Below are 25,263 nucleotides of genomic sequence, written 5' to 3'. Positions count from 1 at the left end.
GTAACCCTGTAACTAAAAAGCAAGAGAGAGGTCTATTTCCTCATGTTTTGTCAGGAGACTCCATTCCTAGGAAAGTAGGAAGTTTTACATAACTAACAGGATTCTGGACTTGACTTAGCAGGTAAATAAATCACCCATTAGCACACCCTCTGAAGGGAGAGTTAATTAAAAGAACCTTGTACTACTTGTAGAAGTACCGGAGATATTTTGGATTCATTGGCTACCATTCCTATGGCTTTCATTGTATGTAAACTTGTCACCATTAGCAGTTATAACAAAGATCTAAAGATCACAATGAGAGAAAAATTAGAACCAGTGTATATTTGCTGCTGTTTTTCACTCATCCATTTGCTAGCAGATTGTCAAAATTCTAAAGAGCATGAAATGGATGTAAAATTAAGTATTGTCCAAGACAGTTCATAACCTGCAATCATCTGACAAGTTGCCAAATGAAATTCATTTTGTTTCTATTGTAACTATCAAGTTGTATATTTATTATTTATTCAGTAATTACAATAATTTGTATAGACTGGAAATTAAACTTTTTATAGTTTGTTTGTAAGTGACACTGATAGGATGAAATTTGCTTCACCTGCATTAAAAAACCCTTTGCAATCAGGGCCAGCTCTAGGTTTTTTGCCCCCCAAGCAAAAGATTTGCTGCCCCAAGCTCAGGTGGGGCTGAGGCTCGCAGCAGCGCTGGAAGCAGAGGGAGTGATGTCACTTTCTCCCAGCGCCTGCAGGGGCTTTCCCTCCTCCCCCGCCCGACCACGCCGAGAAGCCCCGAGTTAAGGGGTGGCACAAGGCAGCGCAGGATCCAGTACACAGATGAGGCGGCTCAGCTCCTGCTTTCTAGCTAGTGCCTGGAGCCTGGCAGCTCGGTATCCCAGGGCTGGGGCTTCCCCTTCCCGATGCGGCTGGGGGCACGGCGCCCTCTCCCCATCTAAGTGGCTCAGCTCCAAGAGCGCAACTGCCCTGGAAAAAAAAAAGGATGCCGCCCCGGAAACGTGCTGCCTGCTTTGCTGGTGCCTCGAGCTGGTCCTGCTTGCCATCTGGCTTTATGTTGGTGAAAGGAACGTGAGCTGAGAGAAAAATCTACCCTCAACTTAGGTTCAGGCCACTAGGCTACAGTGCAACTCTCCTTTCTAAAATGGCTACTATTTATCCTGTATGCTGGAACTATAGTCTTCATTCCTCCGCACCATTTGTATGGAGCGCTAAGGTGGCTGGCCACAAAGATATGGCCACCCCTTGCCATTCTCTGTACTGGCCTATGAGAAGCCAGATGATGGTCTAGATACCCCTTCACAGCATGCAGAGAGTGCAGAGGTCCTTCTGTGAAGCCTCTCCACTTGCAGCTTCTGCTGCACAGCCCCATTAGGTGCTAGAGAGACCCTTGAAAGGCCAATCTCAGCAGGATGAAATTTGCCCTGTTTTCATAATTTGATACGATTTAAAAAAACACCAAAGCTATTCCATGCTGTTTTGAGTTTTATAGGAAGCAAAAAGCATCAGATAGTTGGGGAGTAGTTCCTTTATGGATTTGTATGACTTGTCCAGAAAAATAGCCATGATCATAAAACTGTTAGGAATATATATAACTTACATCCCTAAAATAACTCAGAGCAACGAGCAATTGTTTGTATTTTAATAATGAAATCTTAAGATGGGGGCTTGTGTTGCAGGTGCAATTGTAACCTGAATAATAGAAGCGCGGAATTGTAAACTTCTTTGCTTTGTTCAGATTGAATTTTGACTATTATATAAATGGATTATAATTCTATATATTGGTGAGTCTTTGTTCATTGCAAACCATAATATAGCAAGTGTTCAGAGTTGTTGCCATATTAATGAAAGTTGGAGACTGAGGAGTTCATAACACCGAGAAGTTCTTAAGATTGAACATATCAGAATTTCCAGAGGTAAGTTGCAGTATGGGTGTATTCATCGCTTTCTTGTCCTTCAAACCACTGCAAAGCTATTCCCAATGTTTGAAGGAATCGGAATGTGAAGGGATGTTGACTTCTTTTTCCTAGACATCACTTTTTAGACATGTGATTGATTCATTATTTTCCAGTTGGGAAACGGGATTCATATAACTGGTTAGTCATAAGATTGACATTCATAAAATCAAGGTCCTGCTGTATTGGGATTTGAATGTTAATTCTTAGGAAGTTTAAACTCTGGTATCAAAATTCCTTTTTGTATGCCCTTCATAACAGTAGATATAATAAATTCATGAGGGCTTCCATTTCTTGTTCAAATATCCTTTCTTATTCTTACATAATTTATTGACCTAGTTTCACATACTCCAATGTTCACTTTCATGAGAATGTTCTGAACCTTATCTTGCCAGAGTGGCACTGTAGCTGTGCAAAGCTTCAAATAACCACTGTTTCTTTTTATGTTGAATTCTGCAAGAGAGAGTATTTTGTAAGCCAACAGCACTAGACAACTATACAACAGTTTCTTCTCTGTCTTTTCAGGCACTACAAGGGCTCCCAGGGATGGGGAGGTCCCAGGGGTGGACTATAATTTCATTCCTGTTGAACAGTTTAAAGCGTTGGAAGAAAGTGGAGCCTTGCTAGAAAGTGGAACATATGATGGTATGTTACAGAATTTGAACACATGTACCTACAGTCTTTTATAAGAATGGGAATAAAGACCTGGAAGAATTTCATGGTGTTAGTGTCCAGTCTTTTTGTCTTGGGCTTGGTCTAAATTAGCAACTTATGTCGATATAACTACATCACTCAGAGGTGTGGAAAATCCACAACCCTGAGCAACATAGTTATACTGATCTAACTCCTGGTGTAGACTGTGCTGTGTCGATGGGAGGGCTTCTCCTGTTGACATAGATACCACTTCTCAGGGGGGTGGAGAACCTACGCCTATGGGAGAAGCCCCCCATTGGCATAGGTAGCATCTTCGCTGGAGCGCCACAGTGGTGCAACTGTGCCGCTGCAGTATTTTTAGTGTAGACAGGTCCTAAATTTGGATCCGTGTGCTTGTGAGGAGTAATAGTGCTTTGCAAGGGCAGGGAAGCAGTATTCTCTCCATTGTATAGATGGGATAACTATGGAACAAAGTGGTTGTCTTGTCCCGGCTCACGCTGTGAGACAGTGACCCAGTATTAGAACCCATGTGTCCTGACATGTTCAGTTCACTTTAACACCTGTTGCTTTTTTAATATCATTGTGCTTTTCAGAGTCATCCTAAAAACTTTTATGTATGTTTGGTTGACATTTGCTTTAAATATATTTGTGGTCATAGTTCTGGGTTTTGTGTGAAAAGTTTTCTGTAGCTTTAATTTCTTGCCTAAGAGTTATTACATATATTATAAATTATTCCAAAGTTTTTTACTTTTGTTGTCTTTCTGCTTTTAGTATTTTAGAATAGCCATAATATTTGCTAGAAGCTATCCCAGTTAGTCATTGGCTTTATTTTCATTACTGTTGTAGTGGTTTTGGGTGTGTTTGGTAATTTTTAATGAAAGTCTCTCAGATAGGGATAGGTTTCAGAGTAGCAGCTGTATCTGCAAAAAGAAAAGGAGGACTTGTGGCACCTTAGAGACTAACCAATTAATTTGTGCATCAGCTTTCGTGAGCTACAGCTCACTTCATCGGATGCATTCAGTGGCCACAGTCGATGAAGTGAGCTGTAGCTCACTAAACCTGATGCTCAAATAAATTTGTTAGTCTCTAAGGTGCCACAAGTCCTCCTGTTCTTTTGTCAGATGAGGATGTTTCTCTAAATATATGATTTTTAGCTTTCATCACTAAGGCCCGACTCTTTTGAATTAAAATGTAAACACAGTAGATGCCGGTTAATAGCAATCCTGGTACCATCAACTTCCAGTTAATGGCAACACGTTGCTGTGAACCGATCCCATCCTGCTCACATCAGTGTTAATGTGGTTTGAATAGTTGCAACACTGTGCTGCTTAGGAGCAACTTTTTTAAAGAAGGGCCCCACCTGCAGGTTGGTTTGTGCAGCTGCAGTCAGGGAAGGAAGTGCTGGGGCCTGCCTGTTTTGGCTGCAGCCCTGCAAACTTGCCTGCAGTGAGTACTCAGCCCATCCGTCCCAGCGCTTCCTTTTCGGCCTGCAGCTGGGCAAACCTGCCTGCACACGGGAATCACACAGGACATAAGGGTCTGCAGGCAAGAAGGGGAGGCCATTAACAGGGAGTGGGCTGCAACCTGGATGCTGGAGTTGCACAGTACCTCTCCCTGCAGTCTCCAGGCCACTCCCTACCAGGGGACTGCATGCAGGGAAGGAAGCGCTGGGAAGCACAGAGCATGGGCCCCCCAGACAGCACAGGGAGAGGTATGGTGCAGCCTCATGGGCACTGAGCACCCCATGTCTCTGCAGAAAGCCTTGGCATGCAGGTGGCAGGCAGGCAGCCCCGCTCGACATTGGTGCCCTTCCCGCAGCCAGGGTGCACCCAGAGAAGGCATGTCCCAGCACTTGATTTCACTCGTCATAATTATGACTTCAGGTGTTTCAGATCGCTGATCTGAGTGTCAGCCAACCTGGATCTGAATATATTATAAACATTACTCCTGGAGAGTGAGTTTGTGTGTGTGGGTTCGGTGTGGGGGGGGTGAGAAAACCTGGATTTGTGCTGGAAATGGCCGAACTTGATTATCATACACATTGTAAGGAGAGTGATCACTTTAGATAAGCTATTACCAGCAGGAGAGTGGGGTGGGGGGAGGTATTTTTTCATGCTTTGTGTGTGTGTATATAAAAAGGTCTTCTACACTTTCCACAGTATGCATCCGATGAAGTGAGCTGTAGCTCACGAAAGCTCATGCTCAAATAAATTGGTTAGTCTCTAAGGTGCCACAAGTACTCCTTTTCTCTTTGCGAATACAGACTAACACGGCTGCTCCTCTGAAACCTGTCATTACTCCTGGGGGGATTCTGCGGGACTGCGCACCCGCAGAAGATGGCCCCCCTGCAGATTTCCTGCATTTCCCTGCAAAAAACAGCAGGGAAGCAAAGGGAAGCCGCGTGGTGGGGGGTGACCATGGGCGCAGTTTTGGGGAGGATTGCCCTCCTCCAAACAGGCATGGAGGGGGCATGGGGTTACATGTCCCTGCCCCCACTCATTCTGCAAGCTCAGAGCTGCCCAGCTGAAGGAGGCTGTGTCACTGCTCCACTGGCTGCAGCTGAACACCACCTCCTGGGTCCCAGTGCCAGTCATGCTCCCCTTCTGGGTGCTGGGAGCCTTCCTGTTTTCTATTCTGCACAACAGCTAGTGCCCGCGGTGGGGCTGGGTAAGGAGGGGTGGGGAAATGAGGGATGAGGCAGTGGAGAAGGAAGGGGGTGTGTGGAAAAGGGCTGGGGGAGGGGAATGTGGGAGAGAGGGGAGGGGGATGGAGAAAAAAAGGGGATAGGGGAATCGCGGGGGGGAAGCGGGAGCCCAGCATGCAGCATCCCCCGGCAGCAGCTGGGGCTCCCCTGTTAAGCAGGCCCATTGAACCCTCACTTTGACAAGCCCTACCCCCCAGTGCCTGGACCCCTTCTGGACCCCCAGCACCTGGGCCCCCCACAACCTGACCCTCCTGCTTGAGCCCATCTCCCCATACCCAGCCCCCTCCTCCTGAGCCCCAACCACCTTCACCTGGATCCCCTGCAGAGTCCCGTTGCCCCTGCCAACGAGCCCTGTGCACCTAGATTCCCCCACTGAGCCACCAGCATCGATTGCCCCAAACCTGGATGCCCCCCACACTTGGATCCTGCTGGACTGAGCCTGCCCACCCACACATGGTGCACCTGGTGCAGAGGGGCAAGGCCCCAGGGTGTTTCTGGGGCAGGCCCAGCCATTGTACTGTGTCAGGGTCTGGTGCAGCCTCACTGCCAAGTCTCTGTACCAGGAGAGGTGGGGGCTTCAGGGTCATCTCCCACCTCAGTGCAGCCAATGGCCTGTGCTCCCCACTGCCATGCTGGAGCCACATTTATTTATTTACAAATATAATTTGCAGAATTTTAAAATATTGTGTGCAGAATTTTTAATTTTTGGTGCAGAAGTTTTAATTTTTTGGCACAGAATTCCCTCAGGACTAAAACATGTATAGACATGCATACACAATACTGCTTCTTTTGATAGACAAGTACAAATCACAACCTTTCCATATGATCCATCCTCTTCTTAATTAAATAGCTGTGGAAACACACATGATCTTTTTTCAGAGTAGCAGCCGTGTTAGTCTGTATTCACCAAAAGAAAAGGAGGACTTGTGGCACCTTAGAGACTAACAAATTTATTTGAGCATAAGCTTTTGTGAGCTATAGCTCACTTCATCGGAGCTCTAGTCAACAACTACACAAAACAGATTACATAATCAAAGCCTGAATTAGGAAATTGTCCGAGCATGCTAAATCCTTTAATTACTATCACACCTTTTGTACTTGTAATTGTAAATTCTTCCCCATTTGGATATACCATTTCTTTAATTTTATTGTATAAAATATCTGCAATCTTAGTTGTGTCCTCATTTTCCCTTTTAATTGTAGTTTGTGTGTATTTCAGTAAGAAAAGCCTAGTGTATTTCACCCCATTGGCCCTTCAAGCTACTACATGGTTTCCTTTCCTTCCCTTCTCCTGTGCACACGCATTGTACTGCCAGGGATCTTTCTCTGCACTCTCCCACTTTCTCCAGAGGCCTCTTCCCTGCCTGCTACCCTGTTCTTCTGGGTTTTGTTTTTTTTGCTTTTACAATTCAGGCCATCACAGTTAGTCTGCTGCTGTGGTTGCTGTTTGGGTCTTCTCTCTCTATTGTATCTCTGTTCATACTAGGGAACTAGGAATATTCAGCCTGTCTGGGTATCTAAAGCTAGGAAGGAAGGAGTAATTGTAGTGCGAGTAGACGTGTGCTAGCTTTAATCTAATTAGTGCAGGTAACAATAACAGTGAAAACATGGCAGTACGGTTCCCAGCATAGGCCAGCAAAGTGAGTATGCCCCACAGTTCCACACTTGTACTGTTCTGAAGCCCATGCCTCCATGTCATCACTACTGTTGTTACCTGCATTAGCGAGATTAAAGCTAGCAATGGTTGGCCTATCTACTGTTACAACAACACACTAATTTGTGCTGTTGACATATCTTAAGTGGCTGCCTGTGTGTGAGTGGTTATGGTTGAAAACTGTTCTAAACATAGGGCCACAGGAAGCAGTTAATATTAGAAATATGTTCTAATATTTGTTAAACAGTAGCTGAATAATTATGACCTTATGCGGGTCAGACAAGGCTTTTCTCTTTCAGTATGAGTTACTAAAGTTAATTTTCCTGTTTCCATCCTGAGCAGGAATCCTCAGTCACTGACTAGGTCCATTAATACATTTCATCTTCCTAAAGTATTTAACTAGGCATAGAACTAGCTAAAGTATAGGGGTGATATGGTTAATATCCTTTTGCTCAAGGACCAGACAGGCATGGGCTCTGTTTTTAAAGATGATGGCTACAGTAGCTAAATCAAGGTCTCAGATGTAAACCCTTTTTTATATAACATCATAACCTGGCTCCTCTTAAGTTTTTCTTCTGGATTGAAACCTGGGTTTGAAGGTTTCTAATCAGGAGCAATGTATTTTTAAAAATATAGATATATATTAGTTGTAAAATTTGTTTTTACAATAGATTTAAAACATCCTTGTTTAGGTATCCTTAACTCCAATAAATATTTTTTTTCAAGAAAAATCTGGCGCGTGTGTGTATATATATATATATATATATATATATATATATATATATATATATATATATATATATATATGCAGATGAAAAGTAAAGTAAAAAGGCTACTTGTATGCATAAAAATTTCCACTAGAAATATCTGTATTAATATAGATTATGTAAATTTCAAGTGATTACTTCAGTGACTAAAGCTTCTTCAAGAGTAAACACATTCTAGAAATTGTATAAAACCTTTTCTGTGTAAAAGATGATGAAACTTGTAAAGAACTATTATGATTTATTGGACATTTTCTTGAGATTTAATTCTTCACTAATATGAAAAATAAAATAAATGAAAAGGTATATTACTGTTAAAATAACCAAAAGAAGGACATTCTTTGACAGGCTCTCTAAGCCAAGCTCTTTTGATTGTGCCATGGTTTTGCAGCACATACAGTATGAACAATTGCCCAGCATCTGGAGATCCCCTCAACCCTCACTAGACTTTAACAAGCCAGGCTAACCCGAAGCTTTCACCTTAACTCCCATTTTCAGTTGATGCCTCATCCTTAATGGTATTTGAATATAGGGGATTTTATTTAATATTTTATGCAGTCAAAACAAAATCTATCTACCAAATGTTAACCCAGCAGGAGTCCTGCTAAGCTCTGTGCTCCACTCCCTAATTAAAATCACATGATTGAATAAGAGGAGAAAACCAGTTATTTAAATTCTGTTTGAGCGTTTATTTTATTGGGAAAAAATGCTGATCCTTTGAACTTATACAACATATTAGAATCAAAATGTTTTCAGTTTTCTCAGGTATAATTCAGTATTGCATTGATTTATTAATAGCTTTATTAGGTAAGAAAATTATCAGCTGAAAACACAGGATTACAGCTCTAAGAAATCATTTTTTAAAATTGCTTTTGTGCAAATAGATATTTTGCTTTTCAGCACAAAATTAATTTGCTTTTTAGCTTCAACCTGCTTACAGGCTGCAGGTTACTCCAGATTAGTTAATTACTATATATATTTGCTGTACATTAGAACAGAAATTATTTTGATTGTCAAGGTAATCCTCTACTTTACTCCTACCAAGCTCTGCTATAAATCTCATTCTGGAGCATTAGTGAATGCAAGATAAAATAACAGATCAGTCTCTAGATTTGGAAACATGTGTAGGGCAACCACTTCGGAATTAAATGCATTATACCCAGATGTACAATGACAGCATTAGCAGAAGTACAGTGTAGCTGTAAATTCCAGTTTTTGAGCATTCACCAGTTACTGATAATGCTGATGTCTTAAGTAGTGTAGTAAATTACCTTTTCATTCAGGTATTTCACAAAACTGTTACTGTGGCAGTAGAATATGTACTATGACTTGAGCCATTCCTGTGATTGTAGAGATCTTTACCAGATATCACTGCTTCTGTTTTGTACCATCTGTTTCTTAATGACAGGTAATTTCTATGGTACCCCAAAGCCTCCAGCAGAGCCCAGTCCCTTTCAGCCAGACCCAGTGGATCAGGTTCTTTTTGACAATGATTTTGATGCAGAATCCCAGAGAAAAAGAACCACTTCGGTCAGCAAGATGCAAAGAATGGATAGTTCTCTCCCTGAGGAGGAAGAGGAGGAAGAGAAGGAAGCAGTTAATGGCAGTGGAGGTGCAGGTCAGTTACAAGGGGAGAAATTCCTGACTGCAGTCAAGATTTTAATCAACCAAATTGTCACTCTGAAATTTTCAGATTAACTTGGGTAAAAGCACTGTCACATGATCCGAAAACTAGGTGAAGGAATGTGCAGAGCAAGTGATAATGAAGAACAATGCATTGAAACTGGAACAAAGTGTCCAGTGGGATGTTGCAAAGATTAGTCTGAGATCCTATTCTTTTTTAATATCTTTATTATCTCAAAAGAGGGACAGCCAGCACATTAAATGTGCAAATTATGCTGCATCTAGGCATTTCTTGTAAGTCACCCGTGCAAGTATGGATCTGGCCCAGTATTGTTTACCTTCAGAGCTGAAAGAATAAGAGCGTAGGTGATCTGGCTGCAGTCCATTTTAATTTGTCACAAATACAGAATCTTAAAACTGAGGTTATTGGCAATGGTTTCTAAACTGAAGTGCTTAAATTCCCACTATTTACAACCTGCTGCACTGTTGTTTTCCTCATATCACTCACTGTAGTTGTGGTCTCAATAGTTGGGTCTTGATACACTGAGAGGGATGATGGTGTGGATTCTCTAATGCTGTTCTCTTTGATAGGAAATGCAGTAAGTCGTCTACCTAGATGTGTTCCAGTGTTGTTTTTTTCAGCCTAGGCTCAGACAAGTATGAGGTTAATGCTGTTTGGCAAGGGAAGAACAGAACTCAGTGTGTTCACTTCAGTTTTTTAAAGTTCACAGCAGAAAAAAATGTAGTCGAAAAATACCGATAAAATACAGTGGTGTTTGGCATTCTCTCATACTGAGAGCAAAAGGGGTGGTTCTTTGTGAGCAAAGCAGCATGAAAATCTTAACCGTAACACTTTGCTTTAAACAACTTCAGAAAACAAAGAGAGACCTTCAGATTCTTCTGACTGGATGAAGCCTGTTCCTAGTTACAACCAGACAAGCAGCTCCATGGATTTCAGAAATTACTTGTCAAGGGATGAGAGCCTAGAGCCTCTACCCAAGAACTGGGAGATGGCCTACACAGACACAGGCATGGTCTACTTCATAGAGTAAGTAGAAGTTTGTATCTTTATAGATTTAATGTATCTTTCTGAGATGCATGAGCACTGAGAGTCTCTAGTCACAGTCTCTCGAGATAGTTCTGCTGATTTTTATATATCTTCCTCCCTACCCACTTTTTATTCCTGATGTCTTTGCACGAAAATATAATCTTCTGGTTTTGAAGTCGCAATCTGTTCTCACTCAGTGATCCTCACCAAATGTTGCCAGTTTTGTGTGTTTGATTTCATAGTGGTTCCTGTGAAGATTATAACAATGCCACTTAGAGAGGACAGTGATGTTGATTTGAGGAATAAGCTGCAGGAATTTTATTTTCATATATATCTGTATCTATCACAGTATCCCTATTTGGTGTCTCCAGCATTTTCATCCAAGTAGCTTTTCCTTCCTATCAGTCTTCATAGATGGATGCTTTCACAGCTATCTTAGCTACCATATATAGGGACTTCAGTGTCGTGTTTATTTTCATGGGGAAAATGTAGATGGGTAAAGAATCCATGTAAATGCTATTAGTAGGATAGTGTTTTGTGTCTGAATAAATTAGGTGGAAAAGCACAATGGTTCCATCTACAAAGTCAGTTAACTTATTTATGATGTGAATTCTGTATCACAGAATGCACAGCTCAGGTTCTGTGTTACTAGCTGGATAAGGGTCTAATTTTATGTGTACTTTTACTATGCAAACTTTCATTGTAATCCATGGGATTTCCCTTATTCTCTCTGTTCTGCCTGTGATCTCTGGTATGAAATAGAATGTGAAAAGCAGCTACCAGAATGTGTAATAGTCTGTTTCATGAATTGTAAAGCATCAGATTACACTGACGGCTAAGCACAGGCAGAAGTTAAGGGTTTTTTCCCCCAAGGTGAAAAATATCTATCCTCAAAATGATTTTTTGCAGTAGTTTCAATGGTAAATGTATGAAAGCGTTTGTCATACTTTGTAGATGGAAAAAAATATTGGATGGAGAAGAACTTTATGCTGAGACTGTGCTGCCTAATGCAGATGTATAGGTCAGAGTTAGAAATCCCTGAGTAAAGGGTTTATAATCACAGCGTCAATAGACCTGAGATAAAGAATGGTTTCTGGATAACTCTGCTCAGTTATGTTACTGTTATCTCAGAGTTAACATGTACCATATGTTCCTGCAGTGCAATGATAAGTACTTCTTGTCATGGAAGAGCAAAATCACTAATCTTGCAAACTCACTGGCAATTTCTTATGTGGTTTGGTTCAGAGTGGTAGCTGCCTTTACATCTACATTCATATTGTGACTTCTTAAAATATCTGTGTTCTGGAATACTTAGGTTGTATTAACTTTTTAACAGCTATAAGATGTTCTTTTACGTCTTATCAGTTTTTCTCCATTACTTTTCCCATGGCTCTTTTCATGATCAACCTATTTTCGATGTGGTGTCAAACATCTTAAGAAAAGTTTTGTGCTTTTTAATATCTATTTCCCATAATTAAATTTTTAAAACCAGCTAAGGAGAAAGTATGTATTTTGGGTCTGTTCTGATGAGAACCAAAAGGGACAGGTGTATTTAGTGTGCTCTTATTTCATTGGTTCTGTTTGTTCTCTATTTATATATACGTCTACACAGTTCTGCAGAGCCGCTGAATTCAGCTCCAGGCACAAGCTGCATTGACTATTGAGAGATCCAATATTTTTTGATAGATGAAACCTCGACTTACCTCACTTCCAACAAACCTGCTACTTTTAGAGTGAAACTGTGGCTGTGAATACATACCTTTGAAATATTTTTTACTGCTCAGAAACGTTTGCACCGCTGTAACCTCCCATGTCCCAGTGGTACAGAAAAGCCTCGAGTATGTTCGTTATATTTAAGTGGTGCCTTTCGTAGGTCGCATTTTTGATGTGACAGAGGTGAGAACAGCAGGTACGCTGATCTAGAGGCAAAGATTTGCACGTGGAAGGAAACTTATGAAGAGAAGTTTCAGAGTAACAGCCGTGTTAGTCTGTATTCGCAAAAAGAAAAGGAGTACTTGTGGCACCTTAGAGACTAACCAATTTATTTGAGCATAAGCTTTCGTGAGCTACAGCTCACTTCATCGGATGCATACCGTGGAAACTGCAGCAGACTTTATATATACACAGAGAATATGAAACAATACCTCCTCCCACCCCACTGTCCTGCTGGTAATAGCTTATCTAAAGTGATCTTGTGCTGGAAATGGCCCACCTGATGATCACTTTAGATAAGCTATTACCAGCAGGACAGTGGGGTGGGAGGAAGTATTGTTTCATATTCTCTGTGTATATATAAAGTCTGCTGCAGTTTCCACGGTATGCATCCGATGAAGTGAGCTGTAGCTCACGAAAGCTTATGCTCAAATAAATTGGTTAGTCTCTAAGGTGCCACAAGTACTCCTTTTCTTTTTATGAAGAGAAGTGCTAAGTATAATAGGTTAAATCCCTTCCTTGGGAGTCTTTTTCGTCTCTCTCCCTTTATCTCCTGCTGTTTTTCTGCTCCTGATTGGGTTGTCCTATATTCCACAGTCACAACACCAAGACAACTACTTGGCTTGATCCTCGGCTCTGTAAGAAAGCCAAAGCTCCTGAAGACTGTGAGGATGGAGGTGAGATGTTCAAAATTCTGTCTGTCTGCTATATGTAATGCATGTTTGGATGTTGTTTTTCCTACTTGAAAACCAGACTCAAATGGTGTCCAATTAGCATGTTATCAGTAGAGCTTATGAATGCACAAAGTATGGCTCTGGTTAGGAGTTTTGTTTCAAAGACTTCATTTCTTCTTTGCCATTTGGGACTAATCAGGCAGATCAATTTTACCTTCAAATGCAACCTGGAATAGGAGTTTACTTATGCTCTTGTTTCAAGGTCAAGTTCATCTGAAACCAAATAAGATTCCTAATGAAAAATGGGTTGTATCTGCTTGTTTACCAACCAAAACTAGTCCCGAGTCCTGTGGAACTGGCTGTCTAATTTCTTTGACTTGATTCATGAAGGGACTTTCTGTGGGATGTGGTAGTAATGAATCCTTAAGCACTTTGGAAAGTCTTTTCCTTATGCATACTACATATTTTATATCAAGTTCATCTTCAGGGAGATCTGGGTTGTTCCTAAGAATGTCCTCTGCACTGATGGGAGAATTAAGTCATTTGGGGATCTTCGGATAATGCTGTTTGTGACTGTCAGATGTCCCTTATGGAGTCACTTCCAGGGTTCTTTACAATTCGATAAGATCTATCATTGCCAAGACAGAAGTTTCTGCCTGAAGTGTATAATTTGTATTCTTTCTACATTATTTTGAAACCATTAGGGTATGGAGTTAAGTGCCTATGGCTTGGCAGCAGTGGTAGAATGACTGGGCTTGAGAGTGGCTTCAGCATATTTTCACTGGAACAATGGAGTTTAAGTGAATTGTGGATACACACAAATTCTGGAGAGCAGAATGACACATAACTTGATTCTAAATTCACTGTAACCACTGAGGGGAAAGACCTGGGCATCTTTGTAGACAGCTCAGTGAACACCATTGTTCAGCAAGGGAAAAGCCCCTAAATACTAGAATGCATAGATGATGGGCTACAATATAATACTGAAAGTACTGCCTTGTCACTTTATATCAGTAGTAGGCTCTCACCTGAAATACTCTGTTCAGTTTCTGGTTCAGAGAAAGAAGTGAAATTTTATTAGAATAATTGAAAAGCTTTTGAGGACAATGTGGAAAAAATTAGGGATACAATAAGTGTACAAAATAACAAACCGTAAACAAAAGGTAAATCAAGTGCTCCCTTTTACCCACTGTCATAATACAAGAACAAGGGCACTTTGGGTTAAATTGAAGGTAGCAGATTTAAAGGCGATAAAGGTAAATACAATGTATAATTAACCCATGAAAAACTCATTGCCCCTAAAGATTATTGGGGCCAAAATCTTAATAAAATTTTTACAAGAATTGGACATTTGTATGAATGAGAAGATAGAATTTTTTTTTAGAAGAGAGATAAATACTCATGCTTTAAAGCATAAGCAACCCCTAACTAAGTTTAGGAAGAAACTTCATTGTCTAGTAAGAGATTTCTGTACCATCCCCTGAACCTTCTGCTATTGGTCATTGTTGGAGACAGGATTCTAGACTACGAGAACTTCTAAGATAAGTGGTAGTCCCACAGTGAAGGGATGGAAGAGCCTTTGGACTTCATCTGAATTGACCCTTAATTGGGCCAGGTGCAGGAGGCATAAACCAAGCTACAATAGGTGGCTTTATTATAGGAGTATTTTAAAATCTCTGAAGCAGTTGCACGTTTTAAGCATCAGTGTCGTCTTATTTCCATTTAGGAGGGAGCCTTAAAGTATATTATAGTTTATAATCAAGATAGGCATCTGTATTAGCAAGTTTGAAAATAATTAGCCTCTTTTTAGATACTAGAAAATACGATAAGATTTTTAAAGAAATCCTCACAATCCTCTCCTATCCCTCTGGCATCTCAACCTTGTCTAAATTAATTTGACTTGAACATTTCCCTGTTTGTCTGGTTTCATGTGGATAATTTTTCAACAGAAGTGCGAGTCCCTGATATGTGGAAGTGTCCTGGAGAATTCATTTTGCCTAAGCTGTCTCATGTCTCCCAGTGATGGCAGAGCTTAAACCTTCACTAAATAAAGCTTAAAGGGGGTGAACGCTGACAGAATTTTACTGCTTCACAGAGTGACAGAGATGTTTGAGAATCATAATCTAAGCAGGGTTCCATAGTTAAAGTGCTTGTCAGTCATGCTTTTTCTTCAAGCAAAATCCTATCAGTTAAATAGAAAAGAGGTAAATGCCAAGCTGCAGTACCAAACTAGCTACCTAATTTTGTTAGTAATGATTCATTGCCGTTGGGAATGTGTTGTTGAAATAATGTGGCTAGCAACTGGTGCTTTAGTTCCATGGAAGGATGCCTTGTTGTTCTGCAGTCACTGTTAGGGGAAGGAGGAGTCTGAGATTTTTGTCCTGTGTGTGGCAACGCTTGGACTCAGACTGTTCCCCAGTGATACAGAATTTCCATAGCTAATGATTCTCAAACAAGAACGCTCTAATCCTGACCCCTGTGTGTATCATTATCTGTAGCATTCCCATTGATCGCAGCTGCCATGGTGAGTCAGACAGAATGAATTTGTCTGTGAAATAATGTTGGTCTATCCCAAGGATGGGCAAACTATGGCCCGGGGGCTGCATCCGGCCCTTCAGACGTTTTAATCCGGCTCTCAAGCTCCTGCCAGGAAGTGGAGTCTGGGGCTTGCCCCGTTCCGGTGCTCCAGCCAGGGAGCGGGGTTGGGGGCTTGTCCACCCCTGGTCTAGCCTATTCAGGGCTTTAAAGAGAGAGGCTAGTACCAAAACTGTATCAGCATTCAGACCATAGTTGTCACTAGCAAAATCTTGAACTAACTTCCTTCCATCCAGATTCCCATCTCCTTAAGAGAGTGCAGTAGCAGGGATACATTCTTTCCATTTTAATATGGACCCTTAATTACTTCAGTACAATATTTTCCATACTAAATCCAAGACACTTCTAGTCTTACTTTTCAGTTTTCTTGCACCCCAACTGGCTTTTTAAAAATAATGCGTATTCACTATCTTCTCTAATATGGGACAATGCAGGGAACTGATGGGGTGGTTGGCAGTAGGTAACTAAGGGTTGCCCTCCGTCATAATTTATGATTTTTTGGGGAGAGTATAGGAACCTACTTGCATTTGTTTCTGTTCACCTCTTGCACCAAGACTTCACACTGTGAATCTGATCTGTGAGAATGTTGGTGGTAATCAGCCTACAGGCAAATCCTGCAGATGCTTGCAAGGCAGTAGTGCAGTGTAGACAGCCAATAAAATAAAAATGTACAGAGAAGCAGTCTCTGCAGCAAACATCTCCCGTGTTACAAGAGTCAATAGGCACTGAGGCAAGACTGAAAACAGCCTCTTATTCTCCTAAATCTATTCTTAATGAAGCCAGTTTGAGCCACTGCCTCATACTGCTGCTTTATTAAACATATGTGAAGCCCCCCACTGGGAGAGGATGGGATAAAAAAAGGCATTTTAAAGAGAAAGATGCAGGACATCCTAATGAACAGCACTTAAACAAATAGTCCCTCTGGGGCATTTGTCAAGTTCCACTAAGCTGTACTGATACTCATAATTGGTAACATGCTGCCACATGCTAAGAAAATTCCTGTTACCTTCAAGCCTGGGGCAGCCACAAACAACAAACAAAATAATGACACAGAAATCTTACCCTTCAAAACAATCCAGACATCTGAAAGAAAAATAAAAGGCAATTTGTGGTCCAAATGGAACAATATTTCTATTTTGTCTTAACTTTCACACCAAGCTCCTTTTCAAACCGCATTTCCATATTTACATTTCTGTGCTCAAATTAGAGTAGCAAAGCTGTAGCCACCAGGCCTGTGTGGTGACAGCTTGTTGCAGTCAACCAGTAATGCTCTGGTTCTAGCCGCTGCCCTACAAGAATTCGAATTTATTTCAGAAACGAGGGAGCTTTCTGATTTTTTTTCTATGCTGTTTCAGTATGAATGTTTATTTTGTAAAGATTTAATTGCATTTTGCACACCACTTTCAGAAGATGGGATCATTAATTTCCCTCCAGATTTGTTGCTCTGGAGACTTGGATTCAAACGATAACAAACACAAATGGAAATGAGTTTGGGGTGATGTCTTTTCAGTCTTCACTTGTCCTTGTCTCCACTGTACTGCCTCTTTGATCCTGATTCAGGAGCCTAGGTGTAAAGTAGCAAGGAGTGCAGGTCAGGACTGCGGTGCATTGGGAGAGCTAGGTGGGGAGACTGACTGGAATGTTGCAGGTCTGGCTTGAAATGCAGGTGTTAAGGGGATGTGTGTGTAAAATTGGAATAACGAGGGGGTTGCAGGTCAGAATTTAGGTCCCTTGGCAGAGGTTTCTGGAAGCACATGACTGGAATAGCGTGGTCCCACAATTCAGGGCTGAGATGGATTGAAAGTGCTTCTTTGGGAAAAGCTTCAATATCTCCTTTCCACGCTATGGGTCAGCCATAGACAGTGCTATCATATAGTTACAGATTGGGGAGTTAAAAACAAAACTTCACAGATGAAACTGGTTATTTATAATTGGCTTAGTCTAATAAAATGAGACCTTTATCTTTCTCTTCCTCCTTTTGTTACTTAAGATATTTTTGTGCTTCACTTTGAAGCTTGTTAAAACTTAATTTTTTTCTTTAAAATGCAAGTCTCCTCCTCCAATAAACCAGTGAGTACAGGGGGGCCCATTTTCCCTCTGGGAAATGCAAGCACTCAATTCATGGGAATATATAAATTGCTTTCATATTTCTCAAAAAGAAAAGGAGTACTTGTGGCACCTTAGAGACTAACCAATTTATTAGAGCATAAGCTGTAGCTCACGAAAGCTTATGCTCTAATAAATTGGTTAGTCTCTAAGGTGCCACAAGTACTCCTTTTCTTTTTGCGAATGCAGACTAACACGGCTGTTACTCTGAAACCTTTCATATTTCTGACACAGTCAGTCCATAATCTCTCCACTCATCTTTTTTTCACATGAATGTTGACATTTTCAAATACTTTTCCATTATAGTGCAGAATTTTGTTCATTCTTCTGTTCCAATTACAGAACTTCCTTATGGCTGGGAGAAAATAGAAGACCCTCAGTATGGAACATACTACGTCGAGTAAGTGTTTACACCAATTATGGACATCAGATATGGTAGAGAACAATTAAACAGTTGCTATGTAATAAATGCAAATTGTAATGCAGCTCATTTAATGACTATGTATCCAGTGCAAATTAAGAGCCAGTTCTGGTGGCCGTAACTGAATTGTGCACTATTCCTATGTGTTAATATGTAAGATAATGTGTGTAGCTTCCCTTCACACTAAGTAAGATGCATCCATCTATCATCTGGAGGGGAGGAATCAAGTAGTAACCATTGTCCTGGGCTGGAAACCAGAGTGCAGCAAGTAAGCAGTAGGATTCACTTTGCTTCTCTGGCTCATGCATGTCTGTGACTTTTCTTTTATAACTAAGAGTTATGATAGTTTGTTACAACAGTAACTTTATCTGGCATTAATGATTTTGCCCAAATGGTTGAATCTTTCTTAATATCCTTATTATAAAAACTGAAGATGCTGAATGTATGTTTAAAGAGATCAGAGCATGTTTCTGTTCTGAAATACCTTTAAAATGGAGCCTCTCGATTAAAACTAGCGCCTGCTATTCACAAACCAATGGGAAATTGCTTTCCCCTCATTCTTGGGTTCCAAAGCAGCACTATGTATTAGAAAATCCCTAAACTACTGTGACTGGCTTGCTCAGCTTCAGCTCAGGCTGAATGAAAACCACCTTCAATCATCAAGAGAAAAATTAGCGGAGAATTGAAAATATTAGCATTTGTTGGATAAATGTTAGTGAGATCTCTGCAGAGCCAGCACTGTTTTAATATTATCCAGTCTAATAAATATTTTGGTACTTCAGTTCTGCTTTCATGTTTCAGTGTTCAGCAACAAAGACAACAAATACCATGGATGTATGGAAGCAGCATCCACTTGGTGTCAGGAGAAGAAATAAATGTTTGCTTTGCTAAGCAGTTCTCTTTTTACCCAATATTATGGTCTACAGCAGCTCTTTTGAAATGTGCAAAGTGATGTTAAGATAAATAATATGCTTATATTACTCAGAGTTCATCCTGTCACTCCAAAAGCAACCTCAAAAGTCAAGGCTGAATTGTATAGTTGTTGAGTTTCTGTTTCGAGTATTGAGAAATTAGTAGTTGGAGTATGCTTCAAAGGCTTAATCTTTGAGCTCCTCATGAGGAGATGGTTGGTCCTGCACCTGAACAAGAAACTATGGCATTGTCCTGAATAACTAGTTAACAAGATATTTAAATATTTTTAACCAGGTTTTCTTTCCTGCAGTGTTAGTTGAAATTCCTTTGGTTTTGATGATCTGATTTTTCATCGTAGGTGTTTCTTTTAATTTTTCTCTCTGTTTAGATAATGAAAATAGGCTACTCATTTTCACTTTCTTTGCTCTCATGAATTAGCACAATGCTGTTGTGTTTGAGTTGCACATACTACAGGGGAACAAGCTATTAAGATTAGGCTTTGTATAACTTTTAAAATTAAACTTTAAATTTTAGTTCTCAATTGCGATTGTCCTTTGAGAGAAAGGAGCAGAATATATGGATTTCTGTAATTTAATGGCTATGATGCTGACCCTTAAATATATTCAGTGCTGTAGAATTTACATCGTATGTTTATTCTTAAGCAAAAACAGTAATTTCCAAGAATCACATTTTATTGTATTAGCAAACTGGATCATATTTATAAAAACTATAATAAAAGAGCAAAATCTTAAAGGTACATAAAATTCAAAGAATGCTTTGAAAGAGAGAGAGTCATAACACAAAAATATAAACATTAGAATTTGGACAGTCACAGGGGAATGAAGATTTACTGCCCCAAAAAAAACCACAAAAGGTTTTTTCAACGTTGAGCTGTCCTTTTATGTTTACTCTTGTGCTGAAATGAAGCAATGTGAGCTTGCACATTACAGCATTCTTTGATACAGTATGGTAATCACTATTAGGGATCTGACAATGTTTGGCAATTGAATCAAGGAGAATTTTGCTGTGCTAAGGAGGTACCGATATCTCAAAGTCTGGGGTTTGCTTGGGTTTGAACTTTCTATTAATGCAAAGTTACAATAAAATGTTAACATACTACATTGTACATTACTTATTACTTATTCAGGATCAGGTTAATATTCATAGAACCTGACTAAAGGAGCTGGCTTGCTGGCTGGGGAGCCCTCCTTCTCTGAGTAAGTTAAAAGGGTAACCATATTTCTGAATACCGATCTTCTTTTTGGCACTTCTCTTGTGTACATAGTTGGTGTGAAAGCTTTTCCATTACAAGGACAGTCCACATTTTACTATACCAGAATTCCATAGGAGAAGTCACATTTTTCCAATAATATGCAATATAAAGTCTGTTTAAAATGTAGATCCTTTATGGGAGCATTAAGTAAGCAGGTCAGGGGATCTCTGGAAAGCTGGCCTTTTTCTTATAAAGTTAATCTCTTTAATAATTTCTTCCGCAAACCATCGAATTTATGGACACAACCACCACATGTGCATGTATGTTCCCCTACCCTGCAACCCCTCCAAACAGAGTGCCTCCCTAGTAGCAAAAATACAGTGAATCCTAACCTGAGTCAAATACCAACTATTCAGTAATTTGTAAAAATTTTCTTTGTGAGCTACACAAATTGAAAATATATATCCACTTTCCCATATAGAGACCCATTAATCTAGATCAATTTCTTTGTCCAGCTCTCTCTCCTATTTTTTCAGCTGGGTTGTTTCCTATCAATATCTTTGTCAATCAAAATTGTAGACATCTTAGAAATTAAATCTCTTGTTCCAGCTTGCTCCTGGGTCAACTCCTCAGATATGCTTAAAGATCTAGATAGAGCCGTCTTAGATCCAGATTTCACAATAAGGTGTTTGACTTGTAAATACTGAAAATACAGGATCTTTCTATTATTTACTTTATTACATATCTCTTGGTATGATCTTAAATCAGGATCCAGGATCAGCTGTCCAAACTGAGGAATGTCAGCCCTTAACCAGAATGAATAATCACTTTGATATTTCCTAGGGATAAATTCGTGATTATTAATGAAAATAACTAAGGGAGAGGGCTTGGCGACAGGAATTTTAAAAAGCTAAGGTGGGCTGGATGAATGGGTGGCTTTTATTTTTGGTGAGCTAAATTTATTTTTAACCCAACAATTACTATAAATAACTGTATTTTGGCTACAGTCTTATTTGAGCTTTACCCAGTGTTTGGATGGTCTGTTGTTAGCCCGGTTGATCATATCTTTTAATTGTGATGCGTAATAATAATAAGCCAAATTAGGGAACGGTCGTTCACTAGACTTTGTAGACTTACTCGGGTTTCAGAGTAACAGCCGTACTAGTCTGTATTCGCAAAAAGAAAAGGAGTACTTGTGGCACCTTAGAGACTAACCAATTCATTGGTTAGTCTCTAAGGTGCCACAAGTACTCCTTTTCTTTTTAGACTTACTCAGAACTTCAGAACTCACCCTTTGTCTTTTGTGTTCCCATATGAATTTTAATAGTGCATCTTGCTCTGTTTTTAGTGGCATGACGGGGATAACAGAAGGGGGATGCACTGAAACAAAAAATAGTAACTTGGGGAGGACATTCATCTTACTGAGGCTACACTATCTAGCCAAGAAATTTCATATTTGTTCCATTTCTCCAAATCTTTTATTATTTTCTGCCACAGTGGAAGGTAATTTGCTTTAAAAAGATGTTTGTTTCTCTACAATATTTATTCCTAAAAAGTTTAAAGATTCCTTTACCCATTTAAATTTACGTAGCTGACAACAGTTTGTTTCGGCCCTTTAGGGAATATTAATTTCTAAAATTCCAGATTTATCATAGTTTATTTTGATGCCTGATAACGGCTCAAATTCCAACATCAATTGTTGTGTAATTTTTAATTACACTTCTAGATCCTGCAAATATAACAAGATATTGTCAGCATATAACACTACTTTCTGTTTTAAACATTTTGATGCCTTTAACCAAGGGGCTGTTCCTCACATATATTGCAAATGACTACATTGACAGAACAAGCAACGGGGGGCAACCCTGTCTTGTACCCCTAGACAAATTAAAAGGAGGTGATTGAAGTATACGAGTAGAAAACTGGTTTCCAAAACTAAACCTTACCAAAATCTGCCTGAGGTTCTCCCACTACAAAGGTCAGTGGTTTCTCAACATCCAACAAAAGAATTGCTAAAATTAACACTATAGATGAAATGCAGAGTTCTTCTGACATTATCAGATAGATGCCTGCCAGCAATAAACCCACCCCAGGTGAACACATTTGGGCAAGATGACACTCAGTCTGTTTGCTAGCACCTTGGCATAGATTTTAACAGTCATATTAATTAAAGAAATAGAACGGTATGATGCCCCGTTGCTAAGATCTTTTCTTTGTTTAGGAATGACCACAATTTTTGCTGCTTTCCCTGAATCTGGAATCTCGTTCCCCTGCAATCTTCAGTTAAAATAGGGACCAATGCTTGCTTGTGGAGCTTTGTAATACTCACAAGAAAACATATTGGGACCTGGAGGTTTATTAGATTTTAATTTCTTAATTACATTTTCAACTTCCTCTGCAGCAATTTACCTGTCAAGCTGCCACATCCTCCTCAGAGCTGAGGTAGCCTCACACTTCTCCATTACTATTTATAAATTCAGGATTTGGATGTTCTGAAGTGTACAAAGTGTTGGAAAAGTTAGCAAAGATTCCAGCAATCTGTTTGATGGCAGTTATTGAATCTCCCTTTTTATTTCTAATCAGAAGGGTGGCTGACTTATCCTGTTCCTTTTTTTTAAACTTTCCGGCTAAAAGCCTATCAGTTTTATTGTCCTTTTCAGAGTATTACACTCAGTTGTAACAGGTTAATCTTCCCTCTTACCTCAATCATTTTCTTATACACTCTTTTAGATCCTGTAGCTTTACGTCTGCCTACCAAAACTGAAAGTTCTTTAATCAAACTCTCTTCTTCAAGAGCTCTTATTTTTTTAAGGTATGATGCTTCCTTTACAAGGATCCCTTTCATTACTCCCTTTCAAGCATACCAGAGAAGTCTTGTATTTGGTCCCTTCCTTAACATTGTCTTCTATATATTTCTGAAACATTTCTTCCAGCTCTTGAATTCTAAGGGAGTCATAAAACACAGCTCTATTCAACGACCACGCCCTTCGTTTTTCCACTAAATTCCAGTCTTAATCTTTAATCTAATATATGCGGAGGTATAATCAGACCAAGTTATAACTCCCAGATTAGCTTTTTGGACTGAACTAGTCAAGGCCCTAGAAACAAAAATCATATCAATCCTGGGATAAGATCCATGTGCAGCAGAACAGTGTTTAAAGTTCCTGATGCCTGGATTCATCTCCCACCAGTCAGCCGTCAGATCCTCATTTTTCTAAATAATGCAACACATTTGCACTTGCTTCTCCTGAATGCCTTCTGTGCAGGGGTGAAAGTAACTTAAAGGACTTACCAGTACACCAGAGTCCTGAGTGGGGGCGGGGCGTGGCCTCAACCAGAAGAGGTGGGCCCTTTAAATACCCGAGCCTTTAAACCAAGGTTTAAAGGCCCCAGGGCTCCAGCTGTGGTAGCGGTGCCTGGGAGCCTTGGGCCCTTTAAATCACCCCCAGAGCTACCAGCTGCAGTGGTGGCTGGGAGCTCAGGGGCAATTTAAAGGATCATGGTCTCAACCAGGAGAGGCGGGCCCTTTAAAGCCCTGGGTCCTTTAAATCACCCCCGGCAGCCGGGTTTGGGCGGCGATTTAAAGGGCCCGAGGCTCCCTGCAGTGGCTGGAACCCCTGGCCCTTTAAATCACCGCTCGAGCCCTGCTGCCACTACCCCAGGGCTCCAGTAGCAGGGCTCGGATGGTGATTTAAAGGTCCCGGGGCTCGGACCGCTGCAGGGAGTCCCGGGCCCTCTAAATCGCCGGCCTGGGGAAGCAGTTCTGGTCCAGCATGGTTTACGGGCCCAGACCGGCTTACTTAAGTGCAGGGTCCTGCACTTAGGATGGAAGAATCCAATGCACCGCTACAGACTAGGGGCCGAATGGCTAGGCAGCAGTTCTGCGGAAAAGGACCTGGGGTGGCAGTGGATGAGAAGCTGGATATGAGTCAGCAGTGTGCCCTTGTTGCCAAGAAGGCCAGTGGCATTTTGGGATGTATAAGCAGGGGCATAGCGAGCAGATCGAGGGACGTGATCGTCCCCCTCTATTCGACTTTGGTGAGGCCTCATCTGGAGTACTGTGTCCAGTTTTGGGCCCCACACTACAAGAAGGATGTGGATAAATTGGAGAGAGTCCATCTAAGGGCAACAAAAATGATTAGGGGTCTAGAACACATGACTTATGAGGAGAGGCTGAAGGAGCTGGGATTGTTTAGCCTGCAGAAGAGAAGAATGAGGGGGGATTTGATAGCTGCTTTCAACTACCTGAAAGGGGGTTCCAAAGAGGATGGCTCTAGACTGTTCTCAGTGGTAGCAGATGACAGAACGAGGAGTAATGGTCTCAAGTTGCAGTGGGGGAGGTTTAGATTGGATATTAGGAAAAACTTTTTCACTATGAGGGTGGTGAAACACTGGAATGTGTTACCTAGGGAGGTGGTAGAATCTCCTTCCTTAGAGGTTTTTAAGGTCAGGCTTGACAAAGCCCTGGCTGGGATGATTTAACTGGGAATTGGTCCTGCTTCGAGCAGGGGGTTGGACTAGATGACCTTCTGGGGTCCCTTCCAACCCTGATATTCTATGATTCTATGCTGTCGCCCAGTATATTACCCTTTGCTAAAATCAGTGAGATGTGCAACCCCTTCCCCCCCCCACCAGCTAGATGCTAGGTCTCTATTATATTTGCATCTCTTCTTTAGATAGAACATTTTAGAAAGAGTTCATGTTAAACACACCAGTAATTTTAAAACTCTCACATATATTGCTTTTTCTTTTTTAAAACCTGTATTGTTGTACCGTGATCTTGAATCTGACTTGCTGTACATTTTTTCATTGAGCCCTGTTTTTATTAATATAATGTTTTCTATTAAGACACACAACAATATTTAATATCTGTTTTTGTTCTCTTATCCTGTTTCCGTCCTTATGCATTCCCCCATGGCCACCTGGTCCCTTGTAGCTTTGGGAGCCTGGCCTTTGGTTAATTCCTCTATCAGCATATTATTTCTGTGCTGGGGTGTGTGGGG

General features: G+C 40.6%; 1 protein-coding gene across 7 annotated transcripts in view; it reads left to right on the top strand.

The window, feature by feature from the left end:
• MAGI3 (membrane associated guanylate kinase, WW and PDZ domain containing 3) overlaps positions 1–25,263 on the top strand; it is a 211,945-nt gene that overhangs the window by 117,076 nt on the left and 69,606 nt on the right. For 6 of the 7 annotated variants that reach the window (XM_073319477.1, XM_073319470.1, XM_073319474.1 and 3 more), the window contains 5 exons: positions 2,486–2,605; positions 9,145–9,354; positions 10,233–10,407; positions 12,937–13,016; positions 18,057–18,114. In XM_073319477.1, coding sequence (XP_073175578.1) covers positions 2,486–2,605; positions 9,145–9,354; positions 10,233–10,407; positions 12,937–13,016; positions 18,057–18,114 — 643 coding nt within the window. The remainder of the gene's footprint in view (positions 1–2,485; positions 2,606–9,144; positions 9,355–10,232; positions 10,408–12,936; positions 13,017–18,056; positions 18,115–25,263) is intronic. The other variant, XM_073319471.1, reaches the window with a different exon arrangement.

Source organism: Lepidochelys kempii, chromosome 21, assembly GCF_965140265.1.
Source record: "Lepidochelys kempii isolate rLepKem1 chromosome 21, rLepKem1.hap2, whole genome shotgun sequence".
NCBI classification, from domain to species: Eukaryota; Metazoa; Chordata; order Testudines; family Cheloniidae; genus Lepidochelys; species Lepidochelys kempii.
The sequence above is the reverse complement of the archived record's forward strand: the minus strand, read 5'-3'. Positions and strand labels throughout refer to the sequence as shown.